The sequence below is a fragment of the Crotalus tigris genome, unplaced genomic scaffold (assembly GCF_016545835.1).
Source record: "Crotalus tigris isolate CLP2741 ecotype Arizona unplaced genomic scaffold, ASM1654583v1 scf7180000019646.118900, whole genome shotgun sequence".
NCBI classification, from domain to species: domain Eukaryota; kingdom Metazoa; phylum Chordata; class Lepidosauria; order Squamata; family Viperidae; genus Crotalus; species Crotalus tigris.
The window spans coordinates 1,854-20,473 of NW_024097639.1; the positions used below are offsets into that span (position 1 = coordinate 1,854).

Consider the following 18,620-nt stretch of genomic DNA (forward strand, 5'->3'; position numbering starts at 1 on the left):
ATTATTCTGTTATTAAAATGTTCACTTTTGGCAATGGTTCTGGTATTTTTAAAGTCAATTTCGTGTCCTGTGGCTTTAAGGTGTTGGACCAGGGAAGATGTTGGTTCCTCTTTTTTGACTGAGTTCTTATGTTCTTCAATGCGTGCACTTATTCTTCTGTTGGTAGAAGAAGGTGTTGGACATCTTCCCTGGTCCAACACCTTAAAGCCACAGGACACGAAATTGACTTTAAAAATACCAGAACCATTGTCTGGTATTTTTAAAGTCAATGTAAAAGCAGTTTTCATCAACTACTGCCTTTGCTTTTCATCTTATTAGGTTAGACATCATCTGCAGTGATATCAGGACACAGAATCAGATCTGTTCACGTAACTTTCTATCAGATTATTACAATGCACTTTTCATGGGATATGCAGAAAATTCAGTTACTTCAAAACAGATCTTAGATTACCAGAGGGTCAGTACAGTCAAGTGACACCTCCAGTAAATAAATCTGGGCAAACAGCTTCAAGGGAACTCAATTTACAGTGGGGCCCACATGAAGTATGACCTTTGTTGGAACCCATGCTTTGGTGATTTGGTGCCAGACTAAAGCATTTATCTTCTCACAGGCATTTGCACAGTTTAGTTTTGGATTTAACTATCTGTTTTCATCAGGACGGTGGCATTTAGATTTTTCATATTTTTATTTATTTTTTCCAATGCTACAAATACTGTATATCAGTTGTTAATGCTTTACTATTTTATTACGCTTGAATGTAATAAAACTTTGGCTAAAGATTAAAAAATAGCAAATATCTGTAGAATAGCCATAAAGCATAATAGCAAATGAAACCCTTTCCTATAGCTTCCCGCTTGGGAGTCCACTCACTCCTAGTGCTACAGGTATTCCTCGACTTATGACTGGTTGCTTGGCAACTTTTCGAAATTACATCCAAAGGCACCTATTAACCTGGTTCCAAAGTTCTGATGGCTGTGTCCTCCCAATCATATGAATGCATACCAGATGTTCCTCAACCAGCCACATTTACTGCTATTTGCAGTATCACACAGCCACATGATACTTTATACGTTTTTGCCTGTAAAACTATATTTACTTCTAGTTTTCAGCAAAAACGGCCCATAGCAAACAATAAGTTTGCTTAATCAATGCAACATTTGCTTTACAACCACCAGAAAAAGAAAATATCGGTCCAGTCACATGGTGGCATCACAAAATGTAATGGCCGGCTCCATTATGGTTGTAAGAAGGACTGCCTGTATTCACTTCTTAAATCGCCTAAATATTACATGTACAGGTGAACAACCTATGTCTGGACATGCATGTGCTGCAAAGAATTTGGTTCATAAAACTGTTCACAGTTGTCCTTTTTTGCCAGCTATCAATGGCAAGATACTAAGAAATCTGACAGCAACTAACAGTCAGTTGATTATCCACTGCATAGGCCATGGGGTGGCTAAGAAAAAAAGGGGAAAGAGATGGTATTTGAAAGGGGAATATGAAATATGTATGTACTTGTAGTTTCCAACTTGTGCATCTCTGTGGCTTTCAGGACTGAAAATATTATCCACTTTTGCCATCGTCACTGAATTTGCAACCTCAATCTATAGGGTGTACTTAATTTTAATTGCTATGTTTATTTCTGCGATATTAATAAGACAGCAACATTAAATACATTTTATTATCCAACAGTTGGGTATAAGTGTCAGAAAATTATTGTCAAAACCTAAACAAGTATTATTTTGCTTTATATAGAAAGTGTGTGCACAGGAACTTTCTGACTGTGGCAAGTTTAAAAGAGAAAATAAAATATTCTAATCAACATGCGGAAGGACAATTTGAGGAAACAGTTGCCTTTGAAATATACTAAAAGGGCAGCAGTGCCAAAGTGAGAATGCCATGGTGCTGCTTATTTATGAATGATTGATTACAATTAGGAGAATGTTAATGTCATAGCATTGTTTAAAAAAAGGGAGGGGAGGAGGAAATGAAAATAAAAGAAACATTTAAAGAGATTGAAAACAGCACTGAGTGCTCTTCTAAAGGTAATAAAATAAACAAGCTGTACTAATTTTATATTTATATTGGGGCCTCAAGACAGGTGGCAGACTAGGTCTTCACGGTCTTTCGGAAAGCCAGGAAATGGATGTGGACCTCACCTTGAGGGGCATGATGTTTCAGAGGGCTGGAGCCGTAGCAGATAAAGTTCTTCTCTTGGATCTGCCAGCCAGTCTTCCTTGACTGATGGGATCAGTAGCATGCCCCTTCTGCTGGAGCAGGTAGGGTGCGCTAATCCCCTCAGGGTGAGATAGTTCCTCAGATAACCTGGACTTATGTCATGAAGGGCTTTAAAGATGATAACCAACACCTTAAATTGGAAACAAACTGACAACCAGTGCAGCTCACAGAATAACAGTGTAGCATGGGCCACCCTAGGGTAGCACATTGCAATAGAGGTAGTCCTTGACTTATAACAGTTCAGTGACTGTTCGAAGTTTATAACGGCACTGAAGAAAGCGACTAATGACCATTTTTCACACAACTGTTGTAGCATCCCCATGGTCACGTGATCAAAATTCAAACGCTTGGCAATTGACTATATTTATGATGGTCACAGTGTCCTGGGGTCATGGGATCACCTTTTGCGACTGGTTGACAAGCAAAGTCAATGGGGAAGCCAGATTCACTTAACAATCATGTTACTAACTTAACAACTTCAGCAATTCATTTAACAATTCTGGCAAGAAAGCTCACAAAATGGAGCAAAGTTCACTTAACAATTGTTTCTTAGCAACAGAAATTTTGGGGTCAATTGTGTTTGTAAAATCGAGGATTACTTACATTCCAAACATAAGATAACCAGGGCTTGAGTACTGAGCACAGGGACTCCCAATCCAGGAAAGGGTGCAACTGGTGCACAACATGAAGTTGCACAAAGGCTCTCCTAGCCACAATTGCCGCCTCTCTGATTAGGAGTCGCAAGTCCAGAAGAAGCCCTGAATTGTGTACCAGGTCTATCTGGGGGCAGTGCAACCCGATCCAAAACCAAATGTTAAAGTCCAGATCTCGAACTCCACATATCCAAAGTCCCTTAGTTTTACCAGGATTCAGCCAAAGTTAAATAGCAGAACAGAAATGCATGGAACAGCATTTCTCCTGAAACATGTGCCTGCTTTTTGAAAGACGTTAAAAATTTGGGTCTTTTAATCCAGCATTGAGTTGAAAGTGATATTTCCCTGGCACATATTTTTGTAAGCTGTTTTGGTTACTTTTATACTTTAGCCTATTGTGTGATCTTTGCTGATTTACTACTGTTTATTGATCATGCACACTGGCTTGAGTTATGTGCCAGCAGAGTGGGCTTTATAAGTGATTAAACAAATAGGATGGCCCATGCCTACCTGGGGTACAGTACCTATTTTGGTAAAATAGTTCTGCTTACATTTATGCATTTTTTTTTGTTTTAGGTACAGAGTCTGATTCAAATGGGAGACTTTCTCAATCTAAATTAGAAATAAAGAAATGGGGTGTATTTAAGAAAGCAACTGGCAACCACTGTATCTCCTTCCACACAGGATGATATGGCATGTCTATAGTGTCACTTAATGTAATGGAGCCTGACCATTAGTTACAAGCAGAGACAGCCATTAAGCAAGACAGCCTCTACAACTTCCTGATGCAGTTGTAAAATAAAAGTTCTAGTATTGAGCGCATGGTGCCTTAGGGCCAGGGGAGGCCCTGGGAGGCCACATACAGAGATACCCCGGGCTCCGGTACTCAGCCCTCTGGGTTCCTCACAATCCATGGGCCTGTTTCTTCACATTTAACTGTATTGTTTGCTTATGGAACAAATATGCAATGTTTTAACTCAGGGGCCTTCAAACTTGGCCCATTTTAACTGGTCTGCAAAGACTGCAGAAATGCAGATTGGAAGAGTGCTATAAGAAGGTAGCAAGAACAAATGCAAAAACTACATTACTATTTGCTTAAGCACTCTGAGAAGGTCCTTGGCAGAATTTTTATTGAAAAAAAAACGCAGTGAAATTTGGAAATGGGGGGGGGGACTTCATGCTGAGCTAGGGTACACAGATCAGTTTTGCTTTTTAGCAAGCCATTGGGAAATATATGCATACAGGAAAAAAAAAAGTTTATGTGCATTTGCTGATTTAATCAATAGGCTTGCATCGTGGAATTTTTGCATGAATAGAAAGACTGCTGAATTATATTGCTGAATTGCTCTATTATGTTGCCGAATATAAAGAAACATACAAAGCATATATTCCACGATATCATTCGTGTTTTTCGTCACCACTAAATGAATTTAATATCAAACTAAAGCATTTTAAAGTTTTAATTACATTTTAAAGAATAAGTAACAATGTTTTATTAATTCTATACTGAAACTAAAAAATAAAATCGGTGAAAATCCCGATGATTATTGATCTTACTTATATCAGCACCACAGCCCCCCGAAAGAGTCGAGGCACAAAACAATAAAAGTTACACCTCCATTTAAAAATGAAGGAAAATGCTATTCTTTTCATTGGGAAATATTTCGATCCTCCTTTTCCATCCGGTGGGAAGCTTTTTAAGGTAACAGGAAAAGTTGACTTGTAACTTGGCAATACGTAGGGCACATAAGGTTTGGGCCATTCTTTAGTTCTCAGGAAAGGCGAAGAGGTAAAAGCCAGGGCTGGGGAGACGCAACCCTGCCCGAGGGGCAAGAGGATCGCTTTGCATTCATTGGCTGGAGACTCGATCGACTAAAACCGGCCACTGGAGAGTTGGACTGCAAGCGCTAGGAAAGTCATGTGCCGCTCCAGGTCCCTTTGCAAGGCTGGGCCCGCTCAACTGGCTGGCCGCGTTAAAGTGGCGGTCACGTGACCACGCTGGAGACGGGCTCGGGGTGCCGCCGGACTCGGCGTGCGTGCTCTCGGACAGGCAACATGGCGGCTACCGCGGCAGCCCGGGTAGCTCTGAGGCTCTTTCACCATCGAGGGGGTTCAGCCCCGACCTCGTCCTCCCTAGGCCGCGTGAGCCCGAGGAGCTGTTCAGGCCTGCTCGCGCCCGTGACAAGATACAGTTCCGAAGCCAAAGGCCTGGAGGAGGAGGAACTGCTGGTTCGATATTTGGATGAAGAGCATAAAGGTAACGGCAATAGCCGGTGTGGAAGGCGCGGGGTCTTTTTTTTTTTTTTTAACCTGTCGGCTGCAACCTGAAGCTCCATTTCCCAGCTCCAAAACCATCTGTCCCTCCCTCCCCCCCCCCGTTCTGCCCAGCAGGTAAGGCTTGGATGTCCCTTTTTGCTTGTCAGCAGCGGAGACTCGTCTATGAGACGCATCCACCTCCAATTATCTGTCCGAAATGATGAAGCTGCCTGACCCTTTAAATTCTCCCGTTGGTGGGGGCGGGTCGTGCAAGCTGTCTGAATCATAAGGCGCATGCGCAGCTCGTTCTCGACTTCCCTGATGTTGCCTGGTTAGGGAAAGCCTTTAAGCTAGTTTAGGAGACTGGGGAATATGGAGGAAATAACGTAGGTTGTAAGATCAGGTTGTCCAATGTGCAGACTTTGAAAGCCCTGTGTTTTATTTGAAGGTGGCTTGTCTTCTATATACAGTCTATATTCTTATTTGAATTCTTATGTTCTGCGTCTTTGAGAATGCAGAACTTCCTGGAAAAATATACACAGATCAAATCATCTTGAAATCTTAAATTTATAAATATATCAAAAATTTCTGCCCAGTCCTTAAATAAAAGCACAATAAAGTCTATGCATTTTAAATTGAGCTGATTGGACGCACTGAATACAGATATACTGATTTCTGTAGTGATGTACAGATTATCTTTTGAATATCATACTTTTGAATTTTACAATATATTCAGAGATCAATATAAATGATTATTTTAGATAAGTGAAATGAGAAAAGTGCACTTTGAGAGGAAAATCATTAAAATCGTGCTTTGTGAGAAAATTCATCTCTAATTTTATGTTTGCTTTAATTCACTTTTCCTGCCTTTTTAATAAACGTGGAAGATTGGGACATGAAACACATCTATTTTGATTTCTAGTGTATTATTTATAGTGAATAGAGAGTTCTAGATTAAATTTTCAACTAGTCATGCAGCTGTTGAGAGGCTGAGGCGCATAAATTATGATTTTCTTCTAAGGGATGTTGACTTTCTTAAGCATTTGAGTATAATTTATTTCATAAGTATATAACAAATCTGCAATTGTATTTTTGTCTGAAGAAAGTAGGCACAACTATTGGTTTGTAATTTTGCTTTTTTGCCATTTCGTACTGTTTGTCTTTTACATTTTTGGAAAGTAGTTTTATAGTACAGGTAGTCCTTGACTTACAAGAGTTCATTTAGCGACCGTTTAAGTTATAATAGCACTGCAAAAGTGACCTGTGACTGGCTTTCACACTTAACGACCGTTTCAGCATTCCCAATTCCCCATGGTCATGTGATCAAAGTTCTGAGTCTTGGCAACTGGCAACTCATATTTATGATGTTTGCAGTGTCCCAGGGTCATGTGATCATCTTTTGTAACCTTCTGACAAGAAAAATCAATGGGAACGCCAGATTCACTTAACAACTGTTTTACTAACTTAACCCTTATAGTGATTCATTTAATAACTGTGGCAAGAAGTTCACTTAACTGTGGGGCAAAACTCATTTAACAAATATCTCACTTAGCAACATAAATTTTGGGCTCAATTGTAGTCGTAAGTCAAGGACTACTTGTATAGTGATTGATCATAAGTATTTACTCCTTTAGAACTTATATTTTATTATTCTGTTATTTCTAATTTATTTTACTTTCCTTGTTTTGATATTTTTTTTACAGTTTTTATATAATTCGGTTACATGATCATATGCTGTTTTAGTCAGAGACATAATAATGTTCTGTTCTGAACTATTTAGACCAGTGGTTCTCAACCTTTCTAATGCCGCGACCCCATAATACAGTTCCCCATGTTGTGGTGACCCCCAACCACTTATACATCACCGGGTGCCAGGGGCATGACCAAAGAAAAAGGGAAAAAATGGCGGACAGCCTTGTTTGGCGACCCCGTGAAATGGTCGTTCGACCCCAAATGGGGTCCCGACCCACAGGTTGAGAACCACTGATTTAGACAGTCACTATATGACACATATATGCCTATTATATTTTATTTATTTGGTAAATAAATAGCTGCTCAACTCACATACATGACTGATATACAAGTTAAAAACAAGACACAGTAGAACCGCCCCCATAAACAACAACAAAACTTATTTTAAAACTGTAGAAGCAATAAAAATTATATAAAACCAAACCATAATCTGCACTGGTCCCCTAATCCATTTTATTATGATTTGGGCATGTAAAAAAGAAATAAAACTAAAGTCTCAGTCTATCGTTACTTGACAATGGTTATGCTGCAAATATGATATGATCCCAAAGGGAAAAATGGAGCAATAATGTAGGTATAAATAAATAAATTAAATAATAATAATAATAAATTAAATAAACAATATAAGTATAAATTAAGATTCAATATGTTAAAACAAATTTTGTGTTTTAGAGGGAACCTGTTTTCTCTAGTTTCAGAAGGAGAAGGTACATTCTCAAATATACGTTTGCGATAATAAACTGTGCATTAAAAAAAGGTGTGAAAATTTCCTACTTTCTGTTGATCGGACTTTGGAAAATATAAAAAGCAAACTAATTTAACAAGTAAACAGATTTGTTCCAAAATATTCCTGAAACTGAACTTAATTGACATTTGTCTGTCAGTTTCAAGTAAAACAATTACACAGTAGTATGAAGTTAACAGTTTTGCTTTTGAAATCCTAACCCTTAACTTTGTAGAAAGAATAATGTTTTAAAAGAGAAAGATGTCAGTTGTTTGGAGATAGACATTCTTCTTTCTCCCCATCAGTTATTGACAGTGAATGCTCTATGCCTAATTGCTATATAGGGGCACTTGGTAGGACATTTTGGGAGGAAAGGCAAATCCACTATAACACAATTCTCAAAAAACTATATGATATAGACTCCCATTCATTAGATGTATCAGTTACACACATCTGCCCTTTAACATTACTCCTTCTTACAATTCTCCTCTGTAAGAATGTCCATTTTAGTAACATAATAAATGGAGCTCTGGTAGTGTAGTGACTAAAATGCAGTATTGCAGGCTAACTCTGCCTACACTCTGCAGTTTGATCCTGACTGGGTCAAGGTTGACTCATCCTTCCAAGGTCATTAAAATGAGGCTGACTCTGTAAACCCCTCACAGAGTGCTGTAAAGCACTATGAAGTACTATATAAGTCTATGTGCAAATGGTATTGCTAATTCTGCCCACAGCCAGACGCTCGATCCTGACTAGCTTAGACTCGACCTTCCATCCTTCCAAGATGACCAAAATAAGGATCCAGATTATTGGGGGCAGTATGCTGATATTTGTAAACCACTCAAAGAGTACTGTAAAGCACTATGGAGTGGTATATAAATCCAAGTATTATTGCTATAATGGAATTGTGTTTATGTAAAGCTAGGTCATAGAAGTATTTTTTAATGTTATCAGCACTGTTACAGCCTTTATTATAAATACTATAATATGCAAGTAGTCCTCGAGTTAAGAATGTAATGGAACCTGCCCATTCCATTTATAACTTGAGAATTCGTAGGAGTAAATCTCGTACCTTGAACATGATTCACTCCCAGCTTTTGCCCATGCATCCGCTAATTTAATGGGGTAATGCACGGCTTGTTAAATTAAGATGAGTATCTCAGGGTGAGGAAGGCCATGGGGGGGCCTAGTGATGGAATAGGCCACCGGCTTCAGACCACCCAAGTCCACCCACTGAGATACTTCATGCTTCTGCCCCTGGGGTCCAATAGTTGCTCTGCCCCCCTAATCCTGCCACACTGGGTCATTTACCTTGTGAAGGTCTGTCTCCTCTCCAGCCTCACTGTTTCTTTCTCTGCTCCCAGCAAGAGCAGAGGGAGGCCTCGGAGGTCCAGAACAGGCCTCTGGAAGCACATGGCTGAAGCCCACAGACTCCATTCTGGGCCTTCAAAAGCACGGGGCTACCACCCATGGCCTCCAGAGGCCCGCGGAAGCACCCCTGGCCTCCTTTCTGGGTGGCAGTAGCCTGGAAAAGGCCTTTCTGATACCCGGATCAGGTCTCCGGAGGCACGCAGAAGCCTCCCCCAGTTTCTGTTCCGTTCTCTGTTGCAGAGAACAGAGGCCTAAACTACTGTGAAATCACATGAGATCAGTAGCATGAGATCTCGCACCACTCATCTTGCGTGATCTTGCATTACTTTAGTCCTCCATTCTTTGCAAAAACACCGAAGGCCTGAGCAGCCAAGAAAGCGAAGAATCTCTTGATCTTCACAAGGTGAGTATCCATAGGCCTAGTGCCTAGGGAGACCCGGGGTGGCAGGGGGGAGGGAGGGAATAGCCAGAATGAATGTTGCAGGGCCACTGCGGTTGTTTGTAAGGGTGAACGATTGCTGTGATACGGCAACATTCGTAAATTTGGGACTTTTTTATAAACACTAGGGGGCACTTATTGCATAACTTAGAATGTTCGCTAAGGGAATGCTCGTAACCTGGGGATTACCTGAACTGTATATGTTTTATAATACCCCAAATTATTTAGTATAGCAGTTTTTCAAATAAGAAATATATTAAAATGTATTTATCAACTAAGTATTAATTGTGTATTTTCATGCTAGTAATTATGATAGCTATTTTAGGAGGTAAGAGATATAGGTGCATATCACCTAAATTTTCAGATAAATGCCCAGCAATAATTATTCATATAAATTCCTGCATTTTCCCCAAAAGACAAAGAAGTCTTAAAAATTAGCATTAAATGTTTTGGAATGCTTAACTGAGTCTTGTAATTTTTTTTGTCCTGCATACAGGAATTGTTGTACTTGGAATAAACAGAGCACATGCAAAAAATGCACTTAATAAAAATCTTATTAAAATGGTAAGTAAATGAACCTTTAGCTAATTATTAATGTGGAAAACTGAAAATTAGTGTTGATACTGTCCACACCTTTTCTCTGTAGATATCAAAAGTTATGGACGCTTTGAAAACAGACAAAAAAGTACGGACAGTTATATTCCGAAGTGAAGTTCCTGGGGTATTTTGTGCTGGTATGCAAACTTAATTTTTATTATCCATCTGGAAATCCATAATCTATTATACTCAGCAGAAATAACTCAGAATCCTTTATTTGGGAACTAAATATAGATAAGTTCTATGTCTAAGTAACATTTGCTATGCCCTTTAAAAAAAAGTTCCATAATATATAATGAGATATGTAGACTGGAGAGCTTTCCTGACTTTGCGTGTGTGTGTATGTGTGTCTAAATATTTATATCTGTGCAGGTAGTCCTCAGATGATGACCATTTGTTCAGCAATTACAAGTTACAACAATGCTGAATGATGAGGACTTAAGATATATCCTTGGAATTACAGCTCTTGCCATATCCCTGAAGTCATGTGATCCATATGCTTGCACCTGGCTTGTGATTATGACCTCTCAATAAGCCACAGTCACACTATCGCAATGTCCAACGTTGCCCAATTGCTTCTTAAAAGCAAAGTCAGTGGGGAAGCTGGCAGGAAATTGCAATCATGTGACGTCCTGACTTAATGATCTAATGCTTTATATAGCCTCTCATCACATTCATGATTCTGGATGGCTTATAGTTAAAACATAAACATTTAAAATTGCCATTCTTTTAAGGACAGCAAATATTAGTTCCATAATTGTCATTGTTAAATGAGGCAATCATGTGACTTTACATTTTATGACAGTGATAGAGGTCCCAATCTCAATTGCCATCGTGATCCATGGACTACCTTTGTCTGTTTTGAACTGAAGCCTCTAAATATTCCTCAGTAGGAATTAATTAGGGCCTGAGCATAGAAACCTCCTGATCTAGGATTGGGCGTGACTGGAACACAAATGAAAGCTGCACAAAGACTCTTCTAGCTACAACACTCACCTCTTCAAGCAACAGTTGTGACTCCAGAAGATATGCCCCTCCCCCAATTGCATATCTGGTCTGCCTGGGGAAGTGCAACCACGTATAACTTAGAGATCAGTAGCTCTGATAGACCATGACAATCCAATATAGTATCTGAAATTAAGCATTGAAACAAGATCTGTCAAAAAGGACAAATATGGTGAATTTTGTATCTGTTTGCATTGTCTAAAATTAGAAATGTAGTGTATATTATAGCTTTCTAAAATTTGTTAGTTAAGGGTGTTTAATCTGACTCTTCAGCTGCATCTTTGGAGCATCTTATGATCAACAAGAAGCAACGCTTTCAAACCAGTAAAGAAACTTAGGCAACCTGTGACTCACTGGATCACTGTTTCAAAGATATTTCCTTACTTAAACAAAGATATGGAATGACCATGGACAGCAAAAACTCAGTGGGAGGAGGAGTGATTTTGAGTTTCTGTCAGCTTCCCCATTGAATTTCCTTGTAGGAAGCTGGCAATGAGCACTGGAAATCTCTTCTTCCCTTCCCCGTCCTGCCCTGCCCTTCCTCACAAAGAATTGTGTGATTGGCTAGGAAGCTGTTAGGGAAAGTTGGAAATGAAGATCACATGACTATAGCAGTGTGGTTGCATTACTGAAACAGTAGTAACTGGCAGGCTGAAGCATCCACTATTTCCCAAAATTTTCATTCCTTTGGGGAATAATGGGTGCCCGCATTCTGCAAGTTAGTCATTTTAGATATCTTGGTTTTAAGATTACAGACAGAAGATTTGTAATAGTATATGGGTGCAATAAAAAGCTACAGAAGAGGGTTAGCCTCCTCTCTTACTAATCATTTTACAGTGTTAGATTTATATTGAAGAAAGATTTTTGAAGTAGAGTATCTAGTTTATAGCAGCCAGTAAAATATTACTGTTTACTCCTCATATTGGGAGTGAAGCAAAACTATATGTTTAAATATCTACTCAGTTCATTATTTTATGTTGCTACCATGGTATGACATCTTCTCTCACTTTTAAAAGTTTCACAATGTAACTTGAGCCTTATGCTCAGATAATTCAGTATTGTTTAAAGTACAGTGCTACAGTAATTGCATATTCATGCAGCTCACCGTTATTAATTTTTATCCATTTTAGCTAAATAGCAATTGTAAAGACAGTACATATTTTATTGTAAGTGTAACTAGTGGCCAAGACAATAGTTTTGAAGAGACTCTTATTTCTGTTGCCATAATTTTAGCAGAGATCTGCTGAGTTGTGTAGGCTGAGAATAACCAGAACATATCATAATGTTATTTTCTCTTCTGATGCCACTGACTTAGTGCTTTGTCAGTTGTTTAAATTTTCTGATACTTAAGTTTGATTGCTAGATATCTAGATAAGATTATAAAAAAGGTATATACTCTGCTATTGTTGCTATAATTAGAGGCAGAAATTACATAGCTGGAGAACGAAGAACCTTCACCCTCATTCAAACATTCTTCCATCTAATAATTCTTCTAATTATAATCTTTCCATAATTGCACTCCTCAATTTCAAATCCAATGAAAATAAGTTAAATGAAGACTAATATAGTAATCATTGAAACAGACAAGATAAATTGAATATTTGTAATTTCTTCAATTAGGGGAGCATATAAATTATATATCAGTAGAAAATACTGTAGTAATTCTTATGTCCTACTCCAAATGCCTGATATAAATCTGGTATCTCTGAAAATGTACAAGTGGCACTTTTTAATCTAGCTCTGACTCAGATTTTTTTTTTTCTTGTTATTTTTTTAAAAATCTTGGCAGAAGTAAAAATGACTTGCATCATTAATTTTTGTCATCTTGGACTTTTAATATATGTGAGTGGGATAATTATATGAAATGTTTCAGTCACATTTAATTATGGGTACACATGCATGTGGGCTACAATCATAAAACGTTTTATATAGCTTTTACATAGAAAACTTGTTTTTAATTTAAATTTAAATAACTGGCTGTAGAATTAGTAAATTTCTTCTCTTGTTACATTGACTGTATAAAGCAAAGCCTCTTAAGCACTCTAATGGAGTGCTTTGTCTCAGTAGAGATTTAAGCATGAAATTTGAAACAATTATTTTCTGGTGTTGGATAAAATGTATGACTTTTATAAATCATTTGTTGGATTGTTTAAGAAGACATTGTGTTCCTTATTTTCATTTTCCTTATTTTGTTTGTAAAATTATTCATTCTGTCATAACATTCAGAAGATAGGGTCCTGTTTACTGTATAACACCAAGAATTAGAGCTAGTTTTCAGAGTTATCATGAATAAACAAATCCCTTTTTACATGAACAGTTGCACCCATCTGGAAATTACCTTGATTTGTTTTATTAACTTTCTCCTTTTCTTGTTTTGTCCTTTATGAAATAAGGACTGGTTTATTTCCATGTTTTCTATGAAATATACATATAAAACATGCAATGAAGTACATTTTAAATACTTTGTAAATTGTATATTTTTTTTTACTTAATATCCAAATATTTATAAAGAGAGGTGACTGAATTTCCACATCTTGTCAAGAAATAGATTTACATTTACATTTGTTCCATGTTGCTTTTCCTGAAAGTATGAATGGATTATGCCATTTTGGTTTATTTCACTATATTGCCTAGCTCCCAGCATTCCTAGCCAGCGTGACCATTCATGAAAATGCTGAAGTTCAAGCATTTGAAGGATATTTAGGTTGGGGAAGATGGGTTGATTCAAACAGAAACTATGATGGTATTTAAATATGACCAGAAAATGTCATTTGCAGGTGCTGACCTTAAAGAAAGAGCTAAAATGCATGCTAGTGAAGTAAGCTCTTTTGTCTCAAAGGCAAGATCCACTATTAATGAAGTGGGTAAGTACAAGTCTCATTGAAATATTGCTGATAGCTAATCAATCATGAATAGTAGTAGTAAGTAAATTCTCAGTAATTAAAAAAGCCTGTTTAAATTTTCATAACTCTGTAATAAATTAAGACTAATTATCATCAGCATGACAAAGATATATATCATATAATTGTCACTAAATAATATTTTCTTATACCTTTCTCTGCTGTTAGATACACTAATATTGAATTGAGTGTAAATAACCCCTCTAAATATATAGACAGTTAAATGAATTTATTTCAGTTGGCAAGTAAGTTAAACTCTCAAACAATTTCAGTAGGGTCAAAACAGAAAAAAAAATCAAAATGTTTCCTACAAAACTTTCATCAGAAACTTCAACTGACTGTTAAAACAAATGTGTTCATTTCTGTTGATGATGAATTAAACAGTGGATTGAGGGATGTAGTCAGAAGGAGTAGAGTCCAAGGTATTTCTTTTTTCAACAGTATCAGAATATCATACTAGTAAATAATTCAGAGAGCTTACAATTATTTTATAATTACATCTCAAACTGTCAGTTCTGTTTTTTATTTATTTTATTTATTTGTTAAATTTATTTGCCGTGGGGCTACTCTAGGCAGCTTACAGTAATAAAAAGAGTGTAAACAGAAGTAAAATAATAGAACAGAAAAATAAACAATGAAAAAGGAAACAGTGAGAATATTACATCAATGTGATAAGCAAAAAGATGGATGGGTAGAGACCAGAGGGCAGGGGAGGATGGAGGCTGCCATCAATCTAGCAGCCACCTCTGTTCATGGATCTATCACTGAACATGCCAGTTGCTAGATATTCTTTTGTAGAGCGGGAAATTAAATTAGAAGGAGTGTTTCCAAAAATTCATAAAACGTTTTTGATAATGTGGTTAAGAATTAATATTGTAGGTATGCTTGAACATGTATCTGTTATTACCTAAAATTGGAATGGCTATTTTTTAAGTATTTCTTGTCCTTCAGCAATAATTTCCTGTTAGGATTTAGTCAGTTAACTTATATTGAAACAAGCAACTAATTAAAATTTACATATTCACTGGTAGTATAGGTGTGTGAATGCTGATGACAAGCAAGGAATAGGGTTGTTATTTTCATGCCCTGCTTATGTGTTTTCCAGATCTCTATTAATAATTTTCATCTGATCCTCTTCATTTTATAGCTCCTACTTGAACAAAAGGTGGAGTCTATATTCTTGGCTATTTGGAAATGGAGTGAAATATAAATTAAATAATAAAGTAAATAACTTCCATATGTGTTAGTTTCATGGATAGAACAACATCTTTTGATTTGCATATATACAAATCAGGAATTGCTGTTTTATCATAATTGCTCCTTATTACAATTAATTCTGGTATCTTGTTCTTTTTTATTGCTGTTAATATCCCAAATATCTCTGTAGTCAGAATTTAGTTTGCAATTAATATTGGAAAGAAACAAAAAATGCTATTATATAGAGTTGCCATAAATTAATAAATAGAAATTTTGTAAAATTAATTTTATCTTAGAAATATTGACAACTGGCTGAAATTATTTTTGTTAATTTTTCCTTTTAGCTAATCTTCCAGTACCAACTATAGCTGCAATAGATGGCATTGCATTAGGTGGTGGCCTAGAATTGGCTCTAGCCTGTGATATAAGAGTGGCAGGTAAGATTTAGTCCTATTTTTAAAATTAAAGCATTCTCTAAACTTTTTTAGTTCAAGGGTAGAGAAAATGATTTCTTAACGTTATTTTAATGCAATTTTGAACATCTCAACTGTGATAATTGTTATAATACTTACATTAGTGTTAATATGTATCTTTTAATTTTTGGATCCAGGGTAAATGTATTTAACTAATATAACAATTTTGTAATTTGTGTCATGAAAGGGTTGTTGCTAATAAGTATAAAAGAGGATAAAGAAAAAGGAACAAGTTAATGAAGTGTTCACATTAAGACAATCATTTCCACTTTACAGGAGTAGGTGAAGGATTTTTAGCGTGTCAGCTTTCTTGGAAACATTCTCCAGCTAGGAATATTGGATGGAGGGCCAGAGATGGTTGCCCAAAACTGGAATGGATTCTTCACCTCTTACTTGTCTCATTCAGATACAGAAAATTACAACATTAATAAAACCAATGTTGAAAAAAGATAATCAACCTTTGTACAGCAGTAGATCAGGCTTTTCAAGGCTTTTACTCATAGAACCAAACACTAAATGTAGGCAAGATAATTGTATGATGGATATTGTTCTGTAGCCTTGCTCTAAATGAGGAAGTTCACAGGAAGGGAGGATGAATTAAAACTTCCTGTAACTTCATGCTCCCTTTAGAAGCAGTGTTTTTAATATATTAATACATTTATACCTTGCTTTTTTCTTTGCATAAGCAACTATACTGGTTTACAGCAATTAAAAAATAAAAATATAAACAATAACTTCAAAAGCAATAGCAATATATCCCAATTAAAATATTTAATCATTGTACTGTTCAGTTTACTACAATTTGCCTAGTTCAGCTGGAGATCTATGTATTGAAAAACTGATATATATAGAAGATTATTTTAAATAGCTGTATATTGTACGTAGAACAATTGCTGTACAAAGAGTTTTGTTTTCCTGGGTATGAAAACATTAGAAAATCATGACTCATACTGGCATTTTACTAAGAACAGAAATGAATCTTTGCAATGGGCACTTTACAGGTTGATTTCCTACATCCTGCATGCTTTTTCTGAAAAATGAAGGGCTACAGAGCCTACTGAGAGAAAGTTTTTTCCCATACAACCTAAGGCACAGTGGGATTTGTTTTTGGTTATTTAGTAAACCATGGCTTAGTGCTGAAGTGAAATATAGCCATTGACATTCTGCTCTTTTCAATGCTTTCACTTTTATCCAAAACTGTTACAGTGAAGTTACAGCTTATTTTACTAAGTTCCTTTTATTTTCTCTAAGTAATTTGTAGGCTTTTCAAAAACCAACTTTTTTTTTTTTTTTAGCTTCTTCTGCAAAAATGGGTTTAGTTGAAACGAAATTGGCGATCATTCCTGGTGCAGGTATGGATTTTTATTCATAATTATGTAACCGTTCTTTTTGAACTTTTTTGTTATGCTCCATCTCTTGTATGTTGTCCAGAGGCTGGTCAGTTTTGAACAACAATATTTTCATTCTGCATTCCAGGTCATGAATGTACTTAATATAGTCCTGCCTCCTATTTTTACCACAGCAATAACCCTGTGAGGTTGCTTGGGCTGAACCAAAGTGATTGATCCAAAATCATCCAATTGGTTTTTATTCCTAAGGGAGATCTAAAACTCACAGTCTCCTGGTTTCTAGGGCCAGTATATTAACCACCTCATCAAACTGAATACAGTTTTTGCATATCTATTATTTGGTAACTGTCATAATGTTGTGAGTGTCTTATCAATTTATGAGATCTAAAATGAGTAGTCATGGAGAAAGGAAAATGAAGCCAGGTTGGGCTGGTGAGGATACCTACCTACTCTTAGACTGTATGGCATTTTGCCCTCTAGTACTATTGTCGAGCAACATGCGGATATGCATGCTGCCCATTTTAGCTTGTGAAGATTTTTAGCATGAGGGAACAACATAGAAATGCACTCCTTGGTATTAGGCCTGCTACTTAGTTTTCTTCAGTGCAGCAAAAGTCCCCAATTTATTCAAAGGGGAAGGAGAAGTTGCACTTCTTTAATTTTCTTCCTTTGTAGCCCTTGACTTAAAACCACAATTGGGACCAGAATTTTCATTGCTAAGTAAGGCAGTTGGTAAGTGAGTCTTGTCTGATTTTTTTTTTGTCACAGTTGTTAAGTGAATCATTGCAATTAAGTGAATTACACAGTCCGTAAGCAAATCCAGCTTCCCCCATTGACTTGTCAGAAGCCAATGGAAAGATTGCAAAAGCTGATCACATGACCCCAGAACTGCTGCAATAGTTATAAATACACGCCAGTTGCCAAGTGCCTGAATTTTGATCATGTGACCGTAGCTATGCTGCTACGGTCATAAGTGCGAGGACTGGTCATAAGTTACGTTTTCAGTGCTGTTGTAACTTTGAACAGTCTCTAAATAAATGGTTGTAAGTTGAGGACTACCTGTAGATATAGTTGCGCTGGCCAGAAGATGCTTAGATTTGGCTGATGAACATTGAAGATCCTATTTTAAGAATATAAGAGTTAGAAGAAAGGAGAAACAGACTTATTCTATATTGTTTTGTCTTGGCTTCATGAAGAAACTATAAATATGAACTATTTCCTACTTCAGTAAATAAGGTCTGAAATGGGGACATGAAGAGAAAAAAATTCTGACTGTTTATCAACTATGCATCACTTTTCTTCATGATAGGTAGCTGAATATTTTCTCTTTCAATATTTATTATATCTGTTTATCATTTGTCTAATGTTAAATATTTCAAAGCTTCATGAATGTGTATAATGTAAAAATAGCTGGTTTGTATAGTTACAATGCTAATCTGTACCTAAGCTAACAAAAAGAGAAGGGTTTGTACACACACACAAAAAGAGAAGACTGTTTTCACCGGGATGTTTATCAGTAACTTCATGGCAAAATGTTGGAATGAGGTTGCCATTTCATTCTCTAGTAGATACTTTGTTTATGACATGTCTCTAGGGCGGTGGTTCTCAACCTTCCTAATGCCGCGACCCTTTAATACAGTTCCTAATGTTGTGGTGACCCCCAAC

The 18,620-nt window shown here is 36.7% G+C and overlaps 1 protein-coding gene across 1 annotated transcript in view; it reads left to right on the forward strand.

Annotated features, from left to right (window-relative positions):
• The first annotated feature begins 4,481 nt into the window (after positions 1–4,481).
• Positions 4,482–18,620, forward strand: part of LOC120317423 (methylglutaconyl-CoA hydratase, mitochondrial-like) — a 32,748-nt gene continuing 18,609 nt past the window's right edge. Inside the window, exons 1-6 of the mRNA XM_039364053.1 lie at positions 4,482–5,149; positions 9,931–9,998; positions 10,081–10,168; positions 13,814–13,900; positions 15,478–15,570; positions 16,902–16,958. Of these exons, the coding sequence (XP_039219987.1) occupies positions 4,948–5,149; positions 9,931–9,998; positions 10,081–10,168; positions 13,814–13,900; positions 15,478–15,570; positions 16,902–16,958 (595 nt within the window). The 5' untranslated portion in view covers positions 4,482–4,947. The remainder of the gene's footprint in view (positions 5,150–9,930; positions 9,999–10,080; positions 10,169–13,813; positions 13,901–15,477; positions 15,571–16,901; positions 16,959–18,620) is intronic.